Source organism: Felis catus, chromosome C1 (assembly GCF_018350175.1).
Source record: "Felis catus isolate Fca126 chromosome C1, F.catus_Fca126_mat1.0, whole genome shotgun sequence".
Lineage (NCBI taxonomy): Eukaryota > Metazoa > Chordata > Mammalia > Carnivora > Felidae > Felis > Felis catus.
Window position 1 is genome coordinate 150,762,949 of NC_058375.1, and position 15,278 is coordinate 150,778,226.

The following is a 15,278-nucleotide window of genomic DNA, read 5'->3' on the forward strand; positions in this document are numbered from 1 at the left end:
GCCTCGGGGGCTCGGGCTGGGCTCCGCGCTGACCGCTCGGCCCACCGAGGCAGCGCTCTAAAATCGCGCCCGCCTAGGCGGAAGTCGGGTCTGGTTAACCCCTCTCTGCCCAAGCCCGGGACCCACCCAGTGTCCTCAGCGCCGCTCTCCATCAGGGAAGTGCCGAGGCCCGAGGAGGGCTGACGCGCTTCTCGAAGACTTCGGCTGCACGGGTCGGAGGTGCCGGGGCCGTGCCTCCGGCACTGGAAGAGTGTGCGCCCCCGGCGTCCGCGCCACGCGCGGCTCTCCCCACGCTCCCCTGCGTCTCCCAGGCGGCGGCTCCCCCTCGGGGCCGCCGGGGAGCTGGGCAGCCTACGCTCAGGCCGCTCGGGGACGTTAGACAATGCACCAGAGCCTGGTGGGCCGCCGGGCTCGGGGATGGCCGCTCAGGCTGCCAGCCCTAGCGGTGCTCGGCGCGGGGCCCGCCCGCCCGTCCGCCAGCCCGCGGGGCCGAGCTCAGCTCCCGCCGCGCGCCTCCTCCTTCTTCCCGCGCGGCTCCGCGCCCCGTGGAAAGCCTCAGGAGGGCAGGCTGGCGGGTGCTGGGCCACGGGAAGCAACTTGGGCCGGGTAAAGCCGCTGCTGCTCTTGGCCCTCTGGTCCGGGCGCAGGGCTGGGTTCCTCTGGAGAGCCAGTGCTGGGAGATTTCTTCCGACATCCCAGGGTCGCTTTGGGCCTCGTGCTATTCATTCGTGCCAACATCCTTTTAAATTGGTTATTTTCTCTATTCCTCCGTAAGTTCTTCCTCATTTTAAACTTACTGGCATGTTTCTTTTTTCCCTCTCCCCTTCAGATTATATAAACATTGCACACACACACACACACACACACACACACACACACACACACACACACGACCAGTTTTCAGCATCGATCACTGCGTTGACACCACTTCCACTCTGTCTCCCCAGATCAGCGCTTCCAGCGAACCCATTTGCGCGAGGACTCGGCCCTCTCTGTTCCTGGCGAGGCTTTTGAACCTTGTCGCCAAGCCAGTACCTCAGAGAGAAGGAAGTGCAGTGGGACGCGCGTGCATGGCGCCTGCCCCCAGTTAGATGCTCTTCAGATAATCTGCAACCAAGCTCGCTGATAAAATATTTAGTAAAGACCTCGTAAACATCACTGCAAATACATTAAGGCACTTCAGCCCGACAGCTTATGATTATTTCAAAACTTAAAAAGGTGATCATAGATTGTCACTGTTTCTGTGCTCGAGCAAGAAACCGAACCTTCCCGAGGTGGGTGGATGGGTGGGTGAGTGGCTGCTTTTCGCCCCCACTTCTCCCCCTCCCCCTCACTTTCATCGCTGTGGCTCTCAGCGGCAGTGATTTATTTATTTATGTATGTAGTTAAAAAGGTGTGCGGGAGGGGGGGCGGTTCGTCGAGGACACGCAGGACCTTCTCACAAAGGACTGGCTCAGGTGTTATGTGCTTCTGTATTAACTGGAAAAGACAGACTCTGGAACTTTTACAGGGCGAGAAGAGGCCACCGGCTCGCGCTTTGTATACTTTGCACTTGAAATCGTTACATTCAACTGAATATTTGGCTCATTCAGATCCGAAAAGTCTCCTAGCATCATCGAATTCCCTCCTCCGCCCCTCAGCTGAAAGGAGGGAGGTGGGGGGGGGGAAGGTAGGAAAATGTTTAGTAAATTGCACATCTTTGAATCTTCCTAAAGCAGTGGTCACAAAGCTTAAAGGTGACACAACAGTGCTCACGTAAAGCCAACACACATTCCCCACCCCCCAAGCCAACAATAAAATCATCCCCTTCAATTTGCCATGATCGTCGCGACCAGGAGCCAGGTGATTATCCTAATTAATGTCTATCTAATTAAATTACTGTCAGCAGTTAACCAATGGCAGGAGCCGTTTCATCGGCTGCACAAGCAGCAAGATCAAAAGTGAGCCTTTTCTGATTGCTGCATAGTGTCAATTGGCCAATCTCTTCTCCCAGGGAAAAAAAAAAGTAAATCAAACCTTTGAGAAGCATTTGCTGGTTGAAGTGCTTTCTGTCTAGTGAGGGGGTCTGTGGATTTCTAGTTTATGATAAATAGGACTTTAAAAACCAGGGACAGGAGGGCGAGTGTTCAGGTTCTAGAGCTATGCAGCTGGAGCACTGCCTTTCTCCTTCTATCATGCTCTCCAAGAAATTTCTCAATGTGAGCAGCAGCTACCCACATTCAGGCGGATCTGAGCTTGTCTTGCACGATCATCCCATTATCTCGACCACTGACAACCTGGAGAGAAGTTCACCTTTGAAAAAAATTACCAGGGGGATGACGAATCAGTCAGATACAGACAATTTTCCTGACTCCAAGGACTCACCAGGGGACGTCCAGAGAAGTAAACTCTCTCCTGTCTTGGACGGGGTCTCTGAGCTTCGTCACAGTTTCGATGGCTCTGCTGCAGATCGCTACCTCCTCTCTCAGTCCAGCCAGCCACAGTCTGCGGCCACTGCTCCCAGTGCCATGTTCCCGTACCCCGGCCAGCACGGACCGGCGCACCCCGCCTTCTCCATCGGCAGCCCCAGCCGCTACATGGCCCACCACCCGGTCATCACCAACGGAGCCTACAACAGCCTCCTGTCCAACTCCTCACCGCAGGGCTACCCCGCGGCCGGCTACCCCTACCCACAGCAGTACAGCCACTCCTACCAAGGAGCCCCTTTCTACCAGTTCTCTTCCACACAGCCCGGACTGGTACCCGGCAAAGCTCAGGTGTACCTGTGCAACAGGCCCCTCTGGCTGAAATTTCACCGCCACCAAACGGAGATGATCATCACCAAACAAGGAAGGTAATGCTACATTCTTGGCAGTCGCTGTTCCGGGCACGGCCCGGGGGCAAGTGCGCCGGGTTGTGACCGCGCCGGTAGCGATGATTTGGGGTCGGGAGCGGAGTGGAAGGCGCTCTGGTGCGCCCTGGAGTTGGCTGGTTTTGGAAAAAGGGAAGGTGGAAGGTATAACCGCCGCGGTGAGGTTGGTAAGGGGATTCCCGCGCTAGAGAGGTGGTCTGAGAGCCAGTCAGGGGCGGGAGAAAGGAGAAAGAGAGGGAGAGTCCCGGCCTGCGGCTGGGAAATCGGAGGGACGCAATAACGGCCGGAACCGAGGACAGGTAGAGAGTTGCGGGTCGCCAACCTCACTCTCCACCTGGGCAGTGACACCTGCCGACTCCCCACGCCAGCTCGCCCGCCGGTCTCCCCGACTTCAGCCCCACTTCTTTTCCTCCCCCACCGCCCCTTCTCTAACCCAGCAAACATTCGCTCATCGACGCTGGGAGAACAAGTTTTGCTTTGCTATCTGGCGCCGCGCTTCTTGCATTTAATCTTTAACATTTATGTTTTTTTTTTCTCTTGTTTTCTCCCCCCCCCCCCTTAATTTAAATAGGCGCATGTTTCCTTTTTTAAGTTTTAACATTTCTGGTCTCGATCCCACGGCTCATTACAATATTTTTGTGGATGTGATTTTGGCGGATCCCAATCACTGGAGGTTTCAAGGAGGCAAATGGGTTCCTTGCGGCAAAGCGGACACCAATGTGCAAGGCAAGTCCTTCCAATTAACACATTTTCCTGACACTTATTTAGGTGAGAATGATTAATTAAAGCCTTTGTGGACTGGCTCGAGAGACTTTTAAAACGATCGGCCAATGACTTCTAAAAGGAAACGAGGGGGATAGGGGGACAGACTGAGCAGCGAGAAGGGGGAGGATTATGCAAAAGCTATTTTAATCATCTCCAGTTAATAAGGAGAAAGCGAGGCCTAAAAAAAAAAACCCAGCTAATGGGCCTCACTGTGGTATAAGGTGTGTGTGTGTGTGTGTGTGTGTGTGTGTGCGTGTGTGTGTGCACGTCCTACGTGGTGAGGAGTTGGGACTGGGCAGTGCCCCGGGCATATGTAAACAACGTATTTCTTTCTCTAGGAAATCGGGTCTATATGCATCCGGATTCCCCCAACACGGGGGCTCATTGGATGCGCCAAGAAATCTCTTTTGGAAAATTAAAACTTACAAACAACAAAGGAGCTTCAAACAACAATGGGCAGGTCAGTGGCTCAAGCGCTCCTCTCTCTCTCTCTCTCTCTCTCTCTCTCTCTCTCTCTCTCTCTTTCCTTCTCTCCCACACATGTCCCTCACTAACGTTCAGTCCATTAGTTTAAATCAGCATGAGAAACTGGGCATATGTTTCTTTGCTTCATTAAAAAGACTTTTTAAAAATTCTATTTCTAACCTCCTATAAAGTTGCTCTTGCCCTCTGCCCAATTCCCGAGTTCCCGGCCTTCCCTAGTACTGTCCAAATACTTGATTGATTTTGAGAAGGAACCCCCACAGGACCTGCTTGTTGTAAAAATCTTTGTTCCTCCTAAATAAGGAGGGCTAGGCGGATCGGGAGGACCCGAGGATCAGGCAGTCGGGTTCGGTTTTCCTCCCGTGCTCCGGTGCTCTAGGCTCCGGGAGGAACGAGGGCTGGTCTTGCCCCAGCCAGCCAGTCACCAGCCAGGGGAGTCCCGCGGTCAGGTAGCCGGGGCGGCGGGCTCCAGCCAGACCCCGCGCGGCCCGCGGCCCCAGCCCCGCGCACGTTGACCGCGCTAACGCGCCGCCCCGCGCTCCCTTTTCTCTCCGCCGGACAGATGGTGGTTTTACAGTCCTTGCATAAGTACCAGCCCCGCCTGCATGTGGTGGAAGTGAACGAGGACGGCACGGAGGACACCAGCCAGCCCGGCCGCGTGCAGACGTTCACTTTCCCCGAGACTCAGTTCATCGCCGTCACCGCCTACCAGAACACCGATGTAAGCAGGCCTGGGGGCTGGGCGCGCGGCGGGCGGCTCCCGCTTCCCCCGGCAGCGGCCCGCGTCCCCGGCGGTGCCCCGCTCGCACTAACAGCAGCAACAGCTGGCTCCGCGGCGCCTTTCGGGCGGAGGGCGAGGGGCCTGCCGGGCGCCTTCCCTGAATCCCTTGCCGGTGGGAAAACGCTTCTTGTTCGTCTCCATCGCGGGTCACACGGGCTACCTTTGAGGGGCCCAGGATTTCGAGGGCCTCTTCTCTTGGGAATTTTAAGTCCGTTCTCAAGCTAAAACAGGTTTAAATCTCCTCCCTCCCTTCCTTCCTTCCTTCCTTCCTTCCTTCCTTCCTTCCTTCCTTCCTTCCTTCCTTCCTCCCCTTCCTGCTTTTCCTTTCGAATCCTTCTTGCCTTTAGGAAACAAGCAGACTTTCCCCTGCATTTCATTCTTGGCAAGCTTTGGCATTATCTTAAACAAAAAATTAAAGTATCCGAAATAAAAACATCACTTTTGGGGGGAGCAAAAGAACAGACACATTCATATATCTGGAAAGTACAATAAATCAAATTCCCGGAAGCCTTGGAATGAGGTTTTTTTTTTTAGCACTTGAACTTCAGAATTTGTAAGTTCACGAAAACTTATTTTACTTCTGTTGATTTCACTGCTAGGAGTGATGGTGGGTTGTTTTTTTTTTTAACTTAAATGAAAGTATCAGAAATGAAAATATGCATTTATTTTAATTTAAAGCTGGTTTTTTAAGATGCAGCTAGGAGTTCTTGGGGTTATGAATTGGAAATGACCAACTTTTAAAAATGTGGTGAAATGTTTAAAATAGGCAACGTTTGGTGATGAATTCAAGTGCCCCTCAAAGATATTTGTCTTTTTATAACGAGCATTTTTAAAATGTGCATTTGAAGTGACTCAGAACACATAGGAGAGCTAGTTGAAAGCAAAGCTTTAGTGTTAGGCATCATTAACTTAAACATGTTCCTCATAACTTTCATGATGCTCTCTCTTTTCTCCTTTCCATTCATTCCCTCAAAATATTTGGGTAGGGAAACCTGGCTACTTAATGAAATTGCAGGCCTTAAGCCCTTGTAAAAAAAAGTGGTGATTTATTTGCAACACCTAATCCACCTGTATAGAAGGTGAGATCTTATTCATCTTTTTTTTTTTTTTTGTCTTATCCAGATTACACAATTGAAAATAGATCACAACCCCTTTGCAAAAGGATTTCGGGATAATTATGACACGTAAGTAATCTTGCACCTTCCTTCTCAAGTAGTTGTGGAATTGGGCTTTAGGTCAAAGGTGGATGGTCGTGTACAAGGCTTTTGGAAGCTGGAGTATGTGAAGACAAGGTGTCTTTAAGGTTTTCCCTTTCCTTTTCATGGGCTCCCCTTCTCTCTGCTGACCTTCTGGCTTGGTACTTCTGTAGTTTTGGTCAAAGATTTCCTCCACTTATTTCTGTCTTTCTTATGGGTTACAAAGTTGGTGGCGGGCCTCTGGGGCTGGCTGGCTGGGGGAGCTGCCCTGGTTCCCGGGTGCACGAGCTGTATGTGGCGCTGCAGGTGCTCAGCTCAGATTGTCTGTGTCTGAAACCGCCCGATCCTGCCGGAAAGTGCATGTGGCTCTGGCAGTTGTTACAGTCTCCTTGGCATATGTGGCTTTTATTTACCCGTTTTCAAGTTTTGTGTAATAGCTTTTCCTGTGCAAGTTTACTATGGACTGAATAAAAATGTGCACCCACCATAGGCAAGGTCATGAGCAGAGCCACTGTTGCAGTTATTTAAGGCTTTGGGAAGGACCCAGGTGCTGTTGCTGTGTATTATTTATAAGCTTCAAAAGAAAAATATTTCCTTTTATCCTTTGCATCTAGGCGTGTTTTAATTAAATGTGTTGGTACCCTTTTCTCCAGGCTTCCCTTACCTATCTCCATTTCTTTTCTATCAAAATGCTGTTCTCTGGGGGCAACGGTAGATGTAAACTTAGTGCTTTCTGGGTTTGTTCTTGCATTCTTGCTCAGAGTTCAGATACAGTACCCAAGAGTTCAAATACTGTTATATAGAAAAAAATATATATATATCAAAATCTAAATCTGGATTATAGGAATCCCCCACTTTTTTCTGGCCACAAAAGAGAGGGGTACATAAATTGTGAATTTCATGGCTTGCATTAAGTGCCTGGGACAGAGCTACAAACTTGAAGTTCTCTTTGACCAGCAATAGATGAAATTTGTGGAGAATTAGACAAGTGGCTGCTTCTATTCCATCTCCAGGTAGATTGCAAACTTCCCTCCTGGTATTTTTATAACAAATTGAAAGGAGAGTCATTGATATTTCTGTCTATATCTGTCATGTGCCTCCCCCAAAAGTAGTTCTGAGGAAGCAAGCCTTGTCAAGATGATTCCCTAGAATAAAAACTCAGCTACTCTAGTCCTCACAACCTAAAAATGTGGACCCGGCACTGTGGAAAGTGTGTGGCCCAGGAGACCAGAGATATTGGTCTCTGTACTAGGGGGTCTTGTAGATTTTGAGCTTTTAATTCTGTTGTGAACATCTGTTCCAAAGCATTTTATTTTGCACAAATCAGTTCGGTAATCCCATGTGGGTTGGGACCTGGATGGGCATCTAAACTGTATCTTTTGCAGGCTGCTTTTTTCTTCTTAAAATATTGTGGTGGTAAACAGAAGATATTTGCACCTTGCTGGTTACGTTCCCTTCCTGCCTCCCTCTGATTCTCTTATTTGAACCTGGGATTAAATTTCAGGAGGGAAATTTTGTAGAGTGAGCAGAATGGACTTGAGCAGCAGCAACATTACCCTCATCTGCCCTCCTCTGGCTGACTTCTGTTGGAAAAGTCACTTCCTTTTGATTCTTAAACTGTGTATTTTTCATAAAAACGTCTTCATCTATACAAACGGACAGGTTTTTAGGGGGTAGGGGAGAGCAGAATGGCTTATGACACCCACCCTTTCCCCTTTTATGTTGAATTTTTGGGCATGGCTCACTTTTGGAGAAACAGGGAGAGCAATGAGGGTTCAGGGGGGACTAGAGGATTGCTTGGCCACTCACCAGGGAATCTCCTCCCCAAGGGATTAAGGTCTGACAAAACTGAGGCTCTCTCTCAAAACAGCGTGTTGATCAAAGATTAAAACGTTTATGTGTGAGCTAAATAGAAAGGGAGACATGTGTCTATGTGTAGGAGAAAACACTTCTACCAATCTTGATCCAATCTCTGGTTCTCCCTCAATTCTAATGGGATTTTCTAGGCCCAGGGCCTACAGTGAATCTTTCATTATTTTACCTAAGGTGATTCCCAGGAACACAATTACTGTCTGTGGGCAATTATTTAACTTCCCTTTGCCTCAGTTTTCTCATCTGTAAAGTGGGATAATAATGCTACCTAACTGGGAGGTTTGTTGTGATGGTCAACTAAATTACTATCTGTACAGTCCTAGATAATGGTGCCTGGCACATAGTCAAGTTGTGTAACGGTTAGCTATTATTAGTGGGAGATTGCTTAGAGGAGGTCGGTGACCACTGTTAAGAGTTTGCCCCTTAGGTGTTTTTTGGTGTTTTTCGTTGTTGTGGTTTTTTTTTTGTTGTTGTTTGTTTGTTTGTTTGTTTGTTTTTTACCAATAAAGGTCAAAAGCTAGGGAGAGATCAGAGTAAAAAACACGTTTTCTTGGAGCTCCTGGCTGGCTCAGTCAGTAGAGCATGCGACTCTTGATCTCAGGGTCCTGAGTTCAAGACCTACCTTGGGTGTAGAGCTTACTTAAAAAAAAAAAAAGTGCACCTTTTCTCTGTAAAAGAATTGTACTGATTGATGACTTTGTCTCTAAGTAGTAATTCTTGTTAGTATTGGTAGAGGTGGGGGGTAAAGGATCACCTGGGGGAAACAATGGACAGCAAGTACAGTAGAGGCTTCCAGCAGCAAGTCTTCAAGTCTCAGAAGACTGGTGAAGGCCAGGCTTCCATGATTACTACCTGGACAGCCCGAGTGTGTGTCAAATGGAAGAAAGTGTTCTTAAAAGAGTGAAGAATTGGATATCTTGTTTAGAAATTTTGCGCAGAAACTCTCACTACACAGGAAAGGCCCACAGGGCAAGTAACACCGTAGTCCCTGGGCGAATCTGCCCTCATGTTTATAAATACATTGGAGAAGTGGGATGAGTATCCCCTGCTGTGCTCTGCTCTCTGATCCCCCGTGCAGTCGGTGAGAGAGAGCGAGGGAGAGGGAAGACTTCCTCTTGGTCTGCATTTTGCTTAGGTTCCTGTATAAGTACATTGATCCCTCTACAATTTCACGATTTATTTTGTTTTGGGGAGGACGCAGGTCTGTGACCTTTCGTCTCTCTCCATCCTGGACGGCAAGTTACAGATGGACAGTGTGGGGGTGGGCCACAAGTGGAGGTGACCTTCCCTTCTGCCTCCCGAGGGGACCTCTCGGCCACCCCTCGGTTCTCTCTCTCTCTCCTTCCCTCGCAGGATCTACACTGGCTGCGACATGGACCGCCTGACCCCCTCGCCCAACGACTCCCCGCGCTCGCAGATTGTGCCCGGGGCCCGCTACGCTATGGCCGGTTCTTTCCTGCAGGACCAGTTCGTGAGCAACTACGCCAAGGCCCGCTTCCACCCCGGTGCGGGCGCGGGCCCCGGGCCGGGCACGGACCGCAGTGTGCCGCACACCAACGGGCTGCTGTCGCCGCAGCAGGCCGAGGACCCGGGCGCGCCGTCGCCGCAGCGCTGGTTTGTGACACCGGCCAACAACCGGCTGGACTTCGCCGCTTCGGCCTACGACACAGCCACGGACTTCGCGGGCAACGCGGCCACGCTGCTCTCGTACGCGGCCGCGGGCGTGAAGGCGCTGCCGCTGCAGGCGGCGGGCTGCACCGGCCGTCCGCTCGGCTACTACGCCGACCCGTCCGGCTGGGGCGCGCGCAGCCCCCCGCAGTACTGCGGCGCCAAGTCGGGCTCGGTGCTGCCCTGCTGGCCCAACAGCGCCGCGGCCGCCGCCCGCATGGCGGGCGCCAACCCCTATTTGGGCGAGGAGGCCGAGGGCCTGGCCGCCGAGCGCTCGCCGCTGCCGCCCGGCGCCGCCGAGGACGCCAAGCCCAAGGACCTGTCCGACTCCAGCTGGATCGAGACGCCCTCCTCCATCAAGTCCATCGACTCGAGCGACTCGGGGATTTACGAGCAGGCCAAGCGGAGGCGGATCTCACCCGCCGACACGCCGGTGTCCGAGAGCTCGTCGCCGCTCAAGAGCGAGGTGCTGGCCCAGCGGGACTGCGAGAAGAACTGCGCCAAGGACATAGGCGGCTACTACGGCTTCTACTCGCACAGCTAGGCCGGCCCTGCCCGCCCGGCCCCGCGCCCCGCCGCGGCCCGGCCCCCTCCCGCCTCCCACCCCCAGCCAGCCCCTCGCAGCTCTCCCCAGCTCCTCCTCCCCACGCCCCACCTCGCGCACCCCCTCATTTCACTTGGCCCTCGAATACCGTCTGCGACGAATAAGTACAGGTCTCCGAGTGCGATTTTAACCTTTTTTTGCACAGCAGTTTCTGCAGTTAGCACACCGACCTTCAACTTTGCTGTAAACCTTTTGGTTTTCCTCCTAACTCTTCTTCTGTGAAGTTACACTCCTAACAAGCCTCCTCCCTCTCGTCTTTTTCTCACCCTCTCCTTCTCTTTCTTGTAATGAAACTCTTCACCTTTAGGAGACCTGGGCAGTCCTGTCAGGCAGCAGCGATTCCGACCCTCCAAGTCTCGGCCTCCCCATTAACCGTAGGATGTTGACTCTAGAACCCGGACCCACCCAGCGCGTCCTTTCTTATCCCCGAGTGGATGGATGGATGGATGGTAGGGATGTTAATAATTTTAGTGGAACAAAGCCTGTGAAAATGACTGTATATAGTGTTAATTTACTGTAACGAATGGCTAGTTTTTATTTTCATCGTCAAGGCACAAAACCAGTTCACGCTTAACCTTTTCATTCGTTTCTTTTCCTTTCTTTGCCATTTTCTCCACCCCCCTCCACTTTAAAATTTTTTCTTGTGAGATAATTAACAATATTCTAAGAGGCTCTGGAAACGTGAAATACTTGATAGATAATGATGGCCTTCTCACTTTCCCTCAATCCGTTGCATGAAATAATTGCTCTGTGCTCTAATGCACACACATAGCTAAGGAGAATCCGACCAAACACCTGTAAAGGATAGGTGTCTTGTTCATAGGCAAGTCGATTAAGTGGCATGATGCCTGCAAAGCAAAGTTAACTGGAGTTGTATGTCCCTCCCCACTCCCCACCCCCCCCCCTTCTAAATAGAATAGCTCGACATCAGCAATATTATTTTGCCTTATTTGTTTTTCCCCAAAGTGCCAAATCCATTACTGGTCTGTGCAGGTGCCAAATATGCTGACAAACTGTTTCTGAATATCTTTTCAGTCCCCCCCTCCACCTTTATATGCTGTAAATCTTTGTAATGAATATCTACTAATGATATAGATGACTGAATTGTTGGTAACTATAGTGTAGTCTAGTGAAGATAAATTGTGTGAGTTGTATATTTTACTGCATTTTAGTTTTGAAAATGATTTCCCTGCCACCTAGAAACAGCTGAAATTTGACTTCCTTGGGAAAACACTAGCATTAATGCAAGTAAGACTGGTTTTTTCCCCTCTTAAGTCTTGTTATATTTGATAAGGAGCATTAATCCCCCTGGAAATAGATTAGTAGGATTTCTAATGTTGTGTAGCAAACCTATACTTTTTTTTTTGTATTTTAAAATTAATGTGAAATATGCATCATACACAATATTCAATCTAGATTCCAGTCCATGGGGGGATTTTTCCTAATAGGAATTCAGGGTCTAAACGTGTGTATATTTTGGCTCTTCTGTAAATCTAATGTTGTGATTTTTATATTTGTTTCGTTTTGTCTGTGAACTGAATAATTTATACAAGTACACACTCCATTGAGAAACGTTTTGTTTTTTGCTCGTTTGTATCGTCTGTGTATAACAAGTAAATAAATCTGGTAAAACGCTATGGTGTTTGAAAGCAGTTTACAGTTTGAAAATAATTTATTATAGGTGATTACTTTTAAGGGTTAAGGAAGAATAGCCTGTTCCCACTCCAGGATGGGGCAGTCTGTTTAATGGGAATCACCTCCCATTTCCCACTTAAATTTGTTTTATAGCAGTACCAGTAATTACTTTTTCCTTCTTACTTACAAAGTACTTAGTTCCCTATGAGTCAAGTTTCACTTTGTTGCACTTTTTTTTTTTCCCCAGGAAAACGTAGGCAGTTCCTCATCATAGCTATCTGATTTTCTCTGAAGTAGGAAATAATGCGAGCAGGAAAAGGAGGGTCTTAAATAAGGAGTTAAGAAAATTTCTTTCAATTTCAGAGGCGGGAGGCTTTGGGCAAGAGTAGGGTGTGATTGAAATGCATGTCAAAATAGGCTGTTGACCACAGCTTTAGGCAGATGTCGAAAATCCCGATCTTTAAATACGAGGCCTTGGAGATGGGTGGCGAATCTGTAAATGCAAACACAGAATGGCCTACATTTCTTGAGTGGATTGTTTCGGGGGGATTGGGCGGGGCTGCAGCGGGGTAAGGACTCATTGAACAAACTCGGAACGGTCGGTATTCAGGCACTGAGTTTAAAACTTGCTTTGGGAGGTATCTGGACGGTTACCACTCCATCTCTTCTACAGTGGAATTCCTGGGCCAGCCCTACCCAAGCCAGATCCCTATCCCTTGAGAACGAATGCAGAAATGTGGATATCCCAGCGTGTGGGGGGTGGGGGGTGGAGCGGGGAGGGGAGGGAGGTCCGCTGCGTCTTAGTCAAGGAGTCCGCAGAGCGCTGACTTTATTTCGTGCAGGAGCGATTTTTGTACTTTTGTCTCCAGAGAAAGGAGATCCAGGAAAGAGGTTGAAAATGGTTCAACATTCTTGCTTAGTCTGGGTCAGTCTCAGGTTATGGGACTAAACGTACCACCACCTAGAGATTGTCCCGTAACCCCTTTGCAATTTGAGAGATGCAAAGGGGCTTCAAAGTTCCAATTAAAATGAAAATCGAGAGGGGGGAGCAAACCCGATTTGTTGTCCCTGGGCAATTTCGCCACTAGACGGCGTTCCGCGGAGTTTTGTCTGCCACACCGAGAGGAGATGGCTGATTTTCCTTTGTGTTTCTTTCACCCTTCCCACACCTAAGACCTGAACGAGAGGACCAAAAGTACAAAACACGGTGCCTGTGTAGCCAGAGAAGTTGAGCAGTGTACTCTTGTAACACCCCACTGGGTCTGCGCTCCCGTGACCCGGCCGCCCGATGCCGCCGGGGTGGAGGCGCACAAGCGGTCAAGGTCCCGAGGGCGCGGGGTGCGGGGGCCGCGCTCGGCCCCGCCGCCCTCGGGCCACAGTCACGGCGAGCAAAGGAGCTGCTGTCATGTGTGGAAACGAAGCTCTCAGCAGCCGAGGATAGATTTCACAGGAACGTAGTGCCTTGTACCGAAAGACGCACTTTAGCTGCTATTAGGAAGTACTTCAAAAAATTGGGGAGGTCGTTTCCCTTGCAGCTCTGCCACCATCTCCACCATCTGCTGTGTGGACTGAGTCAGCGTGAGGTAAATTTGCAGCTCCGCGCTCCTCTCGGAGGCAGTGTGCTTTCGGGTCCCTTTCAAGCATGATCAGTTTTACTGGCTTTCAGTGTCTTGGGTGTCTAGTGAAGGGACACCGTCGCTGTGTCTGAGAAGCTGCTGCTGTTCCAAGGAAATCAGAGTTTGGATTTGGGAGGGCCTGTAGCAACCAAAGTTCGCGTCCCGGGTTAGATTTCGAGTTGCCTTTTCTCCGTGAGGGTAAGGGTCAGGCGAGGACGGAATCCTCCCCGCAACCTGCAGATATCCTCAGTTTTTAAAAGTGTGTTTTCAACGGTGTATTTTCTAAAAGAGGCAGGAAGGAAAAAGGCGAGCGTGCGGCGAGCACTGCATTCTGGCTCACGCCCTCCCGCCACTCACATTCCGCGCCATCTTAACTCACTTGCAACCACCGCTCGGGGCCGAGTGCGGTCGCCTGCGGGCGCCGCTCTAGCCAGGGGAACTGTGCCCTCGGTTGGTACCTCTCGTGGCGGACGCCGCGGGTCAGAGTAGACGAGAGGCGTGGCCAGAACGCGCTGCGGCCGCGGGCGGCCGGTGCGTGCTGCTTCGGCGGGCGAGGCTGCGCTTGGCCCGGGCCTAGCGCCGTCCGGGCGGGCGCCCTCGAGCCCAGGCCGGTGCGGGCGTCTGCAGGAGCTCGGCCGAGTGAGGCCATGCGGGAGGCCTGCTCCCCGACGCTGAGCCTGGGCCGAGGCTTCCCTGCTCCGTCTGCGGGCCGGAGGCTGCACCCTGGCTGTCCTGTCCCAGTCCAGACAGGGATTCGGGGCGGAGGTCCAGGCTGGCAGCCCGGGCCCAGCTGCAGGCCCGGAGCCCAGGAGGCTCGCTCTGTGCTCTCGGGAGTCCGTTCGAGGCAGGCCGAAACCTTGGCTGTGTCGGAGGGCGCCCTTTCCAGCTTGTAGCTCCTCGACGGCCACGGCCAGGCGAACGACTGGGATTTAGGGCGGACAGCCTTTTTAGGCCTAGCAGAAGCTTACTGATCAGTTTGTTTCCAAAGCCAGGTTGTTTCTGTGTCTTTAGGACTGACGTCACCCGAGCTCTTAAAATGTAGTAATTTAGGGGCTGTAGAGAACTTTCTGAACCCTCTTACCTCCTGCAGTTACATTTTCTTACAAATCCTACTGCTAAAACTCTCTGACCCACCGTTTTGGCGAAGTATTTATCTTTTTAGCACTGAGGCGTTCAAGGATGTTCTACCTTCTGTTGTGGGTGCAGGCTAGGAACAAAAGCCTTGTTGCATAGAGGCCATTTATATTCCTGGAGAACTTAAAACGCTCTATAGCAATATTTGGGCAGCGTGTTTGTGTTCGTAACTGATTTTATAAAACGTTCGGCCTGTGCTCGGGTACAGCACTTTTTGTGTGTGTGTATATTAGTTACTTTATCATGTAGGCATTTTAGCCATGGGGATAGGAAAAAAGTAGAACCTGTGTGAAAACAAACCAAAATAGGTCCTCCAAAGGAAAAGCAACTATTCTTATTTTTAGACAAAGTTACTTATGAGGAAGTCAGCATCTTTTTTTTTTTTTTTTTTTTTTTTTAAGATTTTATTTTCAAGGAATCTCTACACCCAACCTGGGGCTCAAACTCACAACCCTGAGATCAAGAGTCTAATGCTCCATGGACTGAGTCAGCCAGGTGCCACAAAAGTCAGCATCTTTAACGACCAGTGATAAGAATTCAATTTAAAAAAATATTTACTTTGCTATGTGGGCAATTACTTGGCTAATTTTAATATTTGAAAGAATAAAATTTTAGTGTAAATCACTAAAATCAGGCTTTTAAAAGGTCAGCTGAGGCTTTTTAAGCAAGATGA

The 15,278-nt window shown here is 50.3% G+C and overlaps 1 protein-coding gene across 1 annotated transcript; it reads left to right on the plus strand.

Annotated features, from left to right (window-relative positions):
• Positions 1 to 1,460: 1,460 nt before the first annotated feature.
• Positions 1,461 to 10,244, plus strand: TBR1 (T-box brain transcription factor 1). The gene is made up of 6 exons (XM_023259391.2): positions 1,461 to 2,833; positions 3,423 to 3,577; positions 3,955 to 4,076; positions 4,662 to 4,820; positions 6,003 to 6,064; positions 9,302 to 10,244. Exons 1-6 carry the CDS (start codon positions 2,142 to 2,144, stop codon positions 10,158 to 10,160), a joined length of 2,049 nt encoding a protein of 682 aa, XP_023115159.1. The 5' UTR covers positions 1,461 to 2,141; the 3' UTR covers positions 10,161 to 10,244.
• The last annotated feature ends 5,034 nt before the right edge of the window (positions 10,245 to 15,278 follow it).